The sequence below is a fragment of the Physella acuta genome, unplaced genomic scaffold, assembly GCF_028476545.2.
Source record: "Physella acuta isolate Inbredline_101_S28 unplaced genomic scaffold, ASM2847654v3 ptg001467l, whole genome shotgun sequence".
Classification (NCBI taxonomy): Eukaryota; Metazoa; Mollusca; class Gastropoda; family Physidae; genus Physella; species Physella acuta.
This window is the reverse complement of record NW_026732982.1, coordinates 314052-326417: the sequence shown is the minus strand read 5'-3', so window position 1 is coordinate 326417 and position 12366 is coordinate 314052. Positions and strand designations below refer to the sequence as shown.

The 12366-nt window shown below is 34.7% G+C and overlaps 1 protein-coding gene across 1 annotated transcript in view; it reads left to right on the top strand.

The window, feature by feature from the left end:
- Positions 1–12366, top strand: part of LOC131928154 (tyrosine-protein phosphatase Lar) — a 34460-nt gene extending 22094 nt beyond the window's left edge. Inside the window, exons 22-29 of the mRNA XM_059284094.1 lie at positions 610–753; positions 853–990; positions 1394–1624; positions 4375–4420; positions 6121–6325; positions 8685–8781; positions 10053–10174; positions 10539–12366. Of these exons, the coding sequence (XP_059140077.1) occupies positions 610–753; positions 853–990; positions 1394–1624; positions 4375–4420; positions 6121–6325; positions 8685–8781; positions 10053–10174; positions 10539–10694 (1139 nt within the window). The 3' untranslated portion in view covers positions 10695–12366. The remainder of the gene's footprint in view (positions 1–609; positions 754–852; positions 991–1393; positions 1625–4374; positions 4421–6120; positions 6326–8684; positions 8782–10052; positions 10175–10538) is intronic.

Sequence of the window (12366 nt, the reverse complement as noted above, 5' to 3'; positions counted from 1 at the left end):
TAATGGGGTGGGTGGGTACACACTGTTGCGCATGCCTGGAGAGCGAGGGTGGGGGGGCAGGAGGAGGGTTAGAGAGTCGGCGTGCATGCGTGGTGTCCCGCATGGTTGGGCGACATAGAGAATTATAGATATTGAGCTACACAGACCTTGATATCACTATTGTTGCAGGGATCGGCGTGGTCGAGTCGGTAAAGCTCATGGTTGCTAAACCCAAAAGTCTCGAGTTCAAACCCTCTGGCAGATGAGGCTCGTTAGCTGGGGACAGCCACTCTTCTAATAGAGACAACTCCAAAATCAAACAACTGCTGCCTTGTAGTTTGTTCTTGATTGGACAAAGGCTACGGAAGCAAATCCAAAAAGAAAAGCAGGCTGAAATCAGAGTCAATGGCCTCAATGGCGCATAACCAGTTGACACGTAATCCTTAATTGTGATGGAAGCATGGTCGAGTCGGCAAAAGTCATGGTTGATAAATTCGAAAAAAGTCTCGAGTTCAAACCCTCTGGCAGATAAGGCTCGATCCCTCCCAACACTAAAAAATTAAGAACGAAGAAGAAGAAGTATTGTTGCAGGTCTTTCAACTTTGACCCCAATTGTTTGTTTACTTACAGAGTCTACTGCAGTACATGACTTCTCCTATTGGCCAGATCAAACCAGAATATCTCTGTGGTTTAAACCACCTGTAGACACTAAAGGTGTTTTAAAAGGTTATTTAGTTGTCTACAACAAGGTGGACAAAACATCTCATAACAATGGTGAGGATGGGGTTTGATTCACAATTTTTTTCTCAATTCGTTCATTGTTGATTGGTCTACAAATACCTACTAACAATTTTTTTGAACATCTTGATCCAGGCTTTATCAGATTGGATATGAATATTTCAACAAGTGTTACACTTTATGACCTTGACCCAGATGTCATGTACAACATAAGCGTGGCTGCAGTCAATGGGGCGGGGCCAGGGGAGGAGATCATAGCTCGTGTCAAAACCTGTGAGTAGTTCCTGTCAAGATTTCTTATTGCTCATGTCAAGATTTATCATGTCTAGTCAAAACTTTGTATAGGTGGTGTCAAAGTTTGTCATAATTTGTACTAATCCAGTGTGATATAGTTCAAGTAGTCAAGACTTTAAAAAAGCTCTATGTTTAAATTGCTGTCAACATTTGTGTTTACTGCTAGACTAGGGACCAGATTAACTTTTGTACTGCTAGACTAGACACAAATTAAGTTTTGTAATGCTAGACTAGTGAGCATTTTAAATTTGTTTTGTATCTTATTCCCTAATGTTTTTGCTACAAATGCCTGTTTTACTAAGTGAATAATACTTAATGAATGTTTGTGTGTAGTTGAAATGAATCAATGTGATTATTTTGTTAACCCTTCCTCCCCTGGCAGTGCCATTAACCCTTGTTGAAACAACACCAGTTGTAACCATTCCTGCTAACACAACGCTAGAAGTTACTAACATCACCGGCTACTTTCTGCGGCAGGAAGTCAACCACGTCAAGCAGAACCTTGCTGCCATTGTGGCAGGCACCATTGTAGGAGCCATCGCACTTGTCATCGTCACTGTTTTCATTTGCACACAGTGTATGAAATATAGAAGAAAACAGCGTTTGAATTATGGTGAGAAAAACTAAAAAAATTTTTTTTAATATAACAGTATTTTACTATATAAGTAAACATTGTTTTCATTAACAGAAATTATAAAATACTAAATCTCTTTTTTATTTTAGGAACTAACCATTTTATATTATCTTTTATTGTGTGATTTTTAATTAGATTAGTTGGTAAACAACTGATAACTTTTAAATAGCTAAACTATTTTATAAATAACTTAGAGATAGCTGATAATCAGAAATAGAAAATAAAAACAGGCTAACATTAATGAAAATCTATTGATAGTTTTAAAAAAAAAACTTTCAAATGTTTTGAATTTATTATTTTGAAACTTAACTGTGATTTTTTAAAATGGTTATTTCCTGTCACTCTTTAATTTTTGAAAGCACATGTCATATGCATATTTATAGAAGTTATAGAATTCTGAACCCTTTTATAATTGTAACTAATTTTTTAGCTCTTTTTTGCCATATTGGCAAAAGAATTGGGCACATATTTTAAGCGTAGTCGCAGTACAGTGATTATAAAATAGTTTTAATCTGGACGTGTTTCATTTGTTGCCAATTTAAACAAAGGTAACATGCAACTCATATAAGAGACAATTTTTTTTGTTATATCTCCTTTGGCCTGTCTTAATATTGTCCAGATAAAACAATAAGAAAAAGATGTAATAAAAATAACATTCATATATCACAATGTAAATAATTCCATACAAGATTAAGTTGGACAATACACCACGACTAGTCTCACAAAATATTAAATTGAATCAAATGTTTCATCAGATATTCTAAAACAATTAGAATTTAATTTATTCTAATCTTTTTAAGCATGTAATTATTTTAACCTTGTAGATCATGTGACTGATTAACTTTATTGTTATGTAGGTTAACCAGAATGTCTCTACTAACATTTGTATTTAGATATTGCATTGAACTGTGGCATGAGTTGCTCTCCCTTTGGTTATCTATTTTTAGCATGAACCACCTGTGGATATTTAGTATTACAGAAGTCTGTGGGGCATGTTTTGATACGGCCATCTGTTTGTTGCTATGACAACTGTTTGTTGGTATAAATTATGTTCTTGTAAGCATGGATTTTTAAAAAAAATGATTTCAGAGAATAAGAAGAATCTTCAAAAATATTGTAAAATCTGTCACTTTAAAGTAGTTTAAAAGCCTCAGAGCATTGTAAAAAAAAGAGTTTCTTCATAAACCCTGGTATTTATAAATAGTTTATCTATAACTTAACCATTTTTCAGTTAAATTTCAAAAGATTTTTACCTGAAGCTTCTAAGTATTTGGATTGCGTCAACAGATCTAAGTTTTTATTTGACTGTAAGTGGTCAAATGAAATCAGAATCAGCTACTTTATTTTTCTTTGTTTATTTTGTGGTAGGCCTATATCTTTTTTTTCTGGTCTAAAACTTGGATCACAAAGGGGAATTACAAATTTTCCAGTGTTTGATTTTCTTCACTGAAGCTTTATCTCAATCACAGCTTAACTTAGCCAGTAACTCTCAAGTATTCAGTACTACATTCAGTAGTATTTTAAATACAGGTTAGTACTCAGAATACTTTGTAGTACCAGAACGAGTACTGTCAATACCAGAATTACTATGTAGTACCAGAAGTACTGTGTAGTACCAGAAGTACTGTGTAGTACCAGAAGTACTGTGTAAGTAGCCTACACCCTCTTTGCTGGCTGTTTGAAGTGGTAAGCCTTCCGACTAATTTCATGTTGAAAAACTTGTTTTACAGAGTACCATGCTTACTTTAATCAAGGCTATACAACCCAAGTGGTAGGTCCATTCCAAAACAATTTATATTTTATTTGGTTTGTAGTTTGTTTCATTTCATGCCTTATTGTTGGATTTGGGTTTACTGCACAGCACAAAGTAGTGATAAATATTGAGTTATCTTTAGTATTATGACACATCTTTATGTTTGATTTATGTCAAAATTGTGCTGTGCTTTTTATTGTTTATTTAATTATTTTTTTAATATAGTTAAACTAGATTTATAAAAGTTATATTTTTTTTTTTGAGAAAAACAAAAGAAATCAAATTTACCTATAATATAAAATTTATTTTGTCCTTTATTCTGTTAAAAATGTTTTTTTTAGTTGCCAACTAGTTTAGGGCTTAAAGCCTACATTTTGTTTCATTTTTATTTATGAGCAAAACATTTTGTTTATATTTCTCATTTGTTTATTATAATTTAGTTTTATTAAAAGATTTATACAGCTTTCTTATATTCTGTTAACTTGTTTATTACAAATAATCTATAGACTTGTGATAGAGAGTTTTAAAGCCTAAGATAATTGTAATGAATAATTGAGATTTTCTGGGTTAACAAAATATGAGTTATAATTACCAATGAATATCATAACATCATTTCATTTATAAGATGTTGATTGTCATGCAATTTTTTAATGTACTTTATTGCTTTTTCTGTGTTAAGAATTTTAAAATGAATTACTATGATATTGTGGATGATAATTAGATCTATATGTACCAAATTTTTAAAATAATTTTTCTAAAAAGAATTTCCCACAGTTGTATTTCTTCATATAGTTTCATTATTTTACTTCAGTAAATACTGGATTGGATATCATGTGTCTTGGTGTATGCTTGTATAAGTATATTTATTTAACGACACTTATTTTATATTATACACTTTTTATTGTTAGTTAGCATAAAAGTTGTTTTTGTTTTTATATTTATTTTCATAAAAATAAACCAGCTGTTTTATTTCCAGATGTAGATGCAAGCTCAGAAACAGCAGAGCCATCCAGTTCATATAGGTTGGTTTATTTTTAAACATACTCTCTAGATCAGAAACAGCAGAGCCATCTAGTTCATATAGGTTGGTTTATTTTTAAACATACTCTCTAGATCAGAAACAGCAGAGCCATCCAGTTCATATAGGTTGGTTTATTTTTAAACATACTCTCTAGATCAGAAACAGCAGAGCCATCCAGTTCCTATAGGTTGGTTTATTTTTAAACATACTCTCTAGATCAGAAACAGCAGAGCCATCCAGTTCATATAGGTTGGTTTATTTTTAAACATACTCTCTAGATCAGAAACAGCAGAGCCATCCAGTTCATATAGGTTGGTTTATTTTTAAACATACTCTCTAGATCAGAAACAGCAGAGCCATCCAGTTCATATAGGTTGGTTTATTTTTAAACATACTCTCTAGATCAGAAACAGCAGAGCCATCCAGTTCATATAGGTTGGTTTATTTTTAAACATACTCTCTAGATCAGAAACAGCAGAGCCATCCAGTTCATATAGGTTGGTTTATTTTTAAACATACTCTCTAGATCAAAACAGAAGAGCTATCCAGTTCATATAGGTTGGTTTATTTTTAAACATACTCTCTAGATCAGAAACAGCAGAGCCATCCAGTTCATATAGGTTGGTTTATTTTTAAACATACTCTCTAGATCAGAAACAGAAGAGCTATCCAGTTCATATAGGTTGGTTTATTTTTAAACATACTCTCTAGATCAGAAACAGCAGAGCCATCCAGTTCAAATAGGTTGGTTTATTTTTAAACATACTCTCTAGATCAGAAACAGCAGAGCCATCCAGTTCATATAGGTTGGTTTATTTTTAAACATACTCTCTAGATCAGAAACAGCAGAGCCATCCAGTTCATATAGGTTGGTTTATTTTTAAACATACTCTCTAGATCAGAAACAGCAGAGCTATCCAGTTCATATAGGTTGGTTTATTTTTAAACATACTCTCTAGATCAGAAACAGCAGAGCCATCCAGTTCAAATAGGTTGGTTTATTTTTAAACATACTCTCTAGATCAGAAACAGCAGAGCCATCCAGTTCATATAGGTTGGTTTATTTTTAAACATACTCTCTAGATCAGAAACAGCAGAGCCATCCAGTTCATATAGGTTGGTTTATTTTTAAACATACTCTCTAGATCAGAAACAGAAGAGCTATCCAGTTCATATAGGTTGGTTTATTTTTAAACATACTCTCTAGATCAGAAACAGCAGGGCCATCCAGTTCATATAGGTTGGTTTATTTTTAAACGTACTCTCTAGATCAGAAACAGCAGAGCCATCCAGTTCATATAGGTTGGTTTATTTTTTAACATACTCTCTAGATCTAGCTGGTAAGTAGTGTTATACAGTTTCCCATTAATGAAACAGGAATGAATAAATTAGGTGTTGGGTTAGAATTATTGTGCAAAATGGAAAAGACTGGTTTCAGAAATGTCACAGCATATTTTTTTCTTCACTTTTTTCATTACGACCAAAATGATGAAAAATGTTAATTTTCTTGAGTTTTATGAATAAAACTAACAGCAAGAAATCACTAGTCCAGCCAGCAGTCTTGTCACTTCAAAAATAAAACACACAACTAATGTCGCACCCTCAAATATAACTTATCTTTTAACTAAGATTTGGATTGAATGCTAAAATTGTTTGCCATAAAGTGAGTTTGTTTGTTTGTTTGTTTGTTTGTTCCTGCAGGCCTTTGGAATCTGATACGTCCACACCTTTCACACCTTCTGTTGTCATCACGCATTATTCTAGTATTAAATCACAGCCAATCACAGAGCCCGTTCCATCCATCACCACCATCCAGACAACCAATCACAGCAGTTCTTCTGATGTCAGTGTTCAAGACAGTCATGACCAGCACAATAATAACCTGGAGGGGAGCAAACATGAACAGGTGAGACATATGGACAGGTGAGACATGGACAGGTGACATACATGGACAGGTGACATACATGGACAGGTGACATACATGGACAGGTGAGACATATGGACAGGTGACATACATGGACAGGTGAGACATATGGACAGGTGACATACATGGACAGGTGAGACATATAGAAAGGTGACATACATGGACAGGTGAGACATATGGCAGGTGACATACATGGACAGGTGACATACATGAACAGGTGAGACATATGGACAGGTGACATACATGGACAGGTGACATACATGGACAGGTGACATACATGGACAGGTGAGACATATGGACAGGTGACATACATGGACAGGTGAGACATATGGACAGGTGACATACATGGACAGGTGAGACATATAGAAAGGTGACATACATGGACAGGTGAGACATATGGCAGGTGACATACATGGACAGGTGACATACATGGACAGGTGACATACATGAACAGGTGAGACATATGGACAGGTGACATACATGGACAGGTGAGACATATGGACAGGTGAGACGTATGGACAGGTGACATACATGGACAGGTGAGACATATGGACAGGTGAGACATATGGACAGGTGACATACATGGACAGGTGACATACATGAACAGGTGAGACATATGGACAGGTGACATACATGGACAGGTGAGACATATGGACAGGTGAGACGTATGGACAGGTGACATACATGGACAGGTGAGACATATGGACAGGTGAGACATATGGACAGGTGACATACATGGACAGGTGACATACATGGACAGGTGAGACATATGGACAGGTGACATACATGGACAGGTGAGACATATAGACAGGTGACATACATGGACAGGTGAGACATATGGACAGGTGACATATGGACAGGTGAGACATATGGACAGGTGACATACATGGACAGGTGAGACATATAGACAGGTGACATACATGGACAGGTGAGACATATAGACAGGTGAGACATATGGACAGGTGACATACATGGACAGGTGAGACATTTAGACAGGTGAGACATATAGAAAGGTGACATACATGGACAGGTGAGACATATGGACAGGTGACATACATGGACAGGTGAGACATATAGACAGGTGAGACATATAGACAGGTGACATACATGGATAGGTAAGACATATAGACAGGTGACATACATTGACAGGTGAGACACATGGACAGGTGACATACATGAACAGGTGAGACATATGGACAGGTGACATACATGGACAGGTGAGACATATGGACAGGTGACATACATGGACAGGTGAGACATATGGACAGGTGACATACATGGACAGGTGAGACATATGGACAGGTGACATACATGGACAGGTGAGACATATGGACAGGTGACATACATGGACAGGTGAGACATATGGACAGGTGACATACATGGACAGGTGAGACATAACAGGTGACATACATGGACAGGTGAGACACATGGACAGTTGAGACGTATGAACAGGTGACGTACATGGACAGGTGAGACATATGAACAGGGGATACATATGAACAGGTGACATACATGGACAGGTGAGACATATGGACAGGTGACATACATGGACCGGTGAGACATATGGACATACATCACTGGGGAACAAAATATTTATCTGAACAAATTTCATTTGAATTTTACATAAATATGTTAAGTCTAGTTGTGAGTTAGTTATAGTAGTATTTAGAGACGTTTCTTACTTCTAATAGCTAACACCACATTAGAAATCATAATATCTTACAGAAATTTTGTCTTGCAGTTGTAATTGGTCAATCTATATTTTTAGTTATTAAGTCTAACATTTGTAGCTTTTAAATCTAACATTTTTAGTTATTAAATCTAATATTTTTATCTGTCAAGTCTAACATTGGTAGCTGTTTAAATAAAGTCTAACTTTTAACATTTGTAGTTATGAAACAAAGTCTAACATCTAACATTTGTAGCTATGAAACAAAGTCTAACATCTTACATTTGTAGTTATGAAACAAAGTCTAACATCTAACATATGTAGCTTATGAAATAAAGTCTAACATCTAACATTTGTAGCTATGAAACAAAGTCTAACATCTTACATTTGTAGTTATGAAACAAAGTCTAACATCTAACACATGTAGCTTATGAAATAAAGTCTAACATCTAACATTTGTAGCTATGAAACAAAGTCTAACATCTAACATATGTAGCTTATGAAACAAAGTCTAACACCTTACATTTGTAGTTATGAAACAAAGTCTAACATCTAACACACGTAGCTTATGAAATAAAGTCTAACATCTAACATTTGTAGCTATGAAACAAAGTCTAACATCTAACATATGTAGCTTATGAAACAAAGTCTAACATCTAACATTTTGTACAGAAGTTACGTCCCCATGGACTACTTTCTATTCCTAAAATTTCTGTTTCTCACGCCTACACTAAGCTGGAGGATGAGATGCTTGAACCACCTAAAGATGGTGAGCAGTTGTTTTTTTTTTAAATCTTTGTTTACAATTTACATACAGCTTGTATGTCTATATTTATGGGGCTAGGTGGTTGGATGGTAGAATGCTTGACTGCTAACCTGACAGTTTTGAGTTTGAATCTTGTTACGGATTTGAGTCCCTTAATCCTTATAGCTCTGATAGCTACCTTACTTACCTTAGGGAAAGTAAAGGCGGCTAACCATTCCTTCAAATGCCAAGTTCAAGAAACATAAGAATTGCTTTACCTGCCCTATAGATTGTTAGGTCTGAAATGGGAAATTTACTTTATTTACCTACATATAATGTTTATTAGACAATTGACTATGTATTTAGTATCACCAAAGTTTGACTTTATTAATGAAGCTTCCATAACCTATATTTGGCCCATCAGAGCAACACAATGGGGTGTCATGTTGCCTGATGTTGTCTATTGTTTGATGCAGAGTTCTGTAGATTGGAAGAAAGATTTTATTCTTATTTTAAATTACTTATCTCCACAAAGGCATTAAAGGATTTGCTCTTTTATTTTGATTAAATTATTTCATTAACTTTTTAAATGCTAAAATAACTTTATCTTGCTGTTATCACTACTTTGAACTGCTGTTATCCTACCTTGTCTGTCTAATATCACAACTTTGTACTGCTGTTCTTGTCTGGATAATATCACTACTTTGTACTGCTGTTCTTGTCTGAATAATATCACTATTTGGTACTATTTTCTCCCTCGTCTGTCTAATACCTCTAGTTTGAAATGCTATTACCCTACATTGTCCTGCTAACATCTCTACCTGTTTACTTGTCTTGCCACCCCTTCCCTACAGACACCCACCATGTCTGTCTAACATCACTACTTTGTACTGCTGTTCTTTGTCTAACATCACTACTTTGTACTGCTGTTCTTTGTCTAACATCACTACTTTGTGCTGTTGTTGTTGACCTCTCTAACTTCACTACTTTGTGCTGTTGTTGTTTACCTGTCTAACTTCATTACTTTGTGATGTTGTTTACCTGTCTAACTTCACTACTTTGTGCTGTTGTTGTTTACCTGTCTAACTTCATTACTTTGTGCTGTTGTTGTTTACCTGTCTAACATCACTACTTTGTGCTGTTGTTGTTGACCTGTCTAACTTCACTACTTTGTGCTGTTGTTGTTGACCTCTCTAACATCACTACCTTGTGCTGCTATTGTTTACCTGTCTAACATCACTACACTGTGCTGCTGTTGTTGACCACTCTAACCACCCCTGAACCTCTCCCTACAGACACCCACCATGGCATTGACAACCCCGCCTTCCTGCCTGTCATCATGAGGGAGAAGAAAAACCCAGTTCTGCTGCAAGTTCCTCATCTGTCAGCTGTCAGTACTGACAACATCTCCATTAATGTAAGTTTACTGACAACATGTCATTAATTTAAGTTTGCTGACAACATTAATGTACATCTGCTGACATCCCCAGTAATGTAAGTCTGTAAGACACACACAGACACTCATCAAGACCTTCCTCACTCACATGAATGATGAACTTTCAGATCTCAATTGGCACTTCTTTGGATGTAAAGTTTATGCAATTAAAAATGTACATCATAGACATTGTATTTTACTGACTTTTTAATGATAAATATTTCCTAATGTAATAAAATGTTTTACATCCTAAAGTCTGACAGTGTAATCAAATGTTAATATCCTAAAAGTCTGATACTTGAGGATTAATATTTCTGAATGTAATCAAAGTTTTATATCTTACTAGTCAGATACATTGAAGCGCCGCACTCGCATGCGCACAGAAAATGCTGTGGCCATAGCTGTACTCAAAAACAACGAATCATCTTCTTCACTGGGAGACATTGATACTCAAATGGACATTGAAGCTGAGGTTATTTTTCATGAAAGAACTGAACTGTGATAGGACTTGGAGGGTTGTTTTGTGATCCAATTGCACATAAGTTATTGTTTTTAATTCACTGTGATATGATAAGGTGTTTTGTCACATCCTTGATAAACTCACAAAGGCACCATGGATGAAAAAGGCCTTTTGATGGATGTTTTAGATCTTTTTAAACTAACTCCAGATTCTGAACAAATTAGTTTGTTTATTGTGTCTCCATGTTGTTGTTTTTTTAAAGATTATGAAAATATTTTGTCAACGGCTCTAATATTTTAATTTATTTAATATATATATTTTTTTTTTGGTCATTTTCTAATTATTTGTAACTTATGATACCTCTAAGTGAGAAATTCTTCCAGAAAGCTGATGTGATTAATTTATTATTTGCCAAATGATTTATGTGCAATATAAGTTATTATTCAGCCACAAGAACTATTTAAATCACTAGTGATATTTTAAATATGACAAAAATAAATTTGCAATACAACAAGGGCTGTGGCTTTTCAAAATAAATAAATTGATTAATTGACTGGAATTAACTAACAATTAAGGAGAGATAATTTCCCACATCCTCGAGTCAAAGAGTAAAGAATTTATTCTCTCCCCTACGTTACTCTAATTTGAAACCAAATAATTCATTTTTATAAAATTGTATTATTTCACACCAAAACAAGAATATATTTAAAACTCATTTAATTTCTGTTGTTTTTTTTGTGTACTTAACTCCCTTAAGTTCTTAGTTTTAGGATGCTCTGCCTTGATATGGCTACATGTTGTTTTAAAAACATGAGGAAAAAACCTTTTTATATTTTTAAACTGCCCACATTTTTTAATGTATATATATTTATAGTTGGCCTGTTTCATTATTACATGCTATTTCTATGGGAACTGCTATGTGTTCTTTAAGAGATCAAATTTATGTGTTGGTAAATTTTTAATTTATGTTCTTTTAAATGTAATTTTTTTTAAAAATATTTTAATTTATTTTATTTTTTAATTGAAATTAGTGCCATATGATTTATTGAGTGTATTCATACACAGTTTTTCTGTACACAGTGCAAGCTTTTTATGCTGATTCATATTTCCATGTTGTTGTTAGCATTGCAATACTCTTTTATAGTTGTATCAGTGGTGTCATTAGGTTGGGTGTCACCCAGTGTGGTGTCACCCTCAAATGGTGTCACGCTGTGTTGAACCGCGCCCCATGCCTTGTGAGGCTGTGTGATTGTATGAAACCAGTGTTAAACAGATGGCAATAAAACCTTTAGTAATGGCATGATAGAGTTGGACAGACTTTAGTAATGGCAGGATAGAGTTGGACAGACTTTAGTAATGGCAGGATAGAGTTGGACAGACTTTAGTAATGGCAGAATAGCTAGACAGACTTTAGTAATGGCAGGATAGCTAGACAGACTTTAGTAATGGCATGATAGAGTTAGACAGACTTTAGTAATGGCATGTTAGAGCTAGACAGACTTTAGTAATGGCATGATAGAGCTAGACAGACTTTAGTAATGGCATGTTAGAGCTAGACAGACTTTAGCACCATGGTCTAGTCATGGTGTGATACTGCCTGATTGATTTTTGTTTGATTTCCAATTTTTATCATTATCTAGTGCAGGGGTTCCCAACCTTTTTTTACTCTAGAGCACATTCTAAAATATCGGTAGGGTGGCGGGCACCACCTATT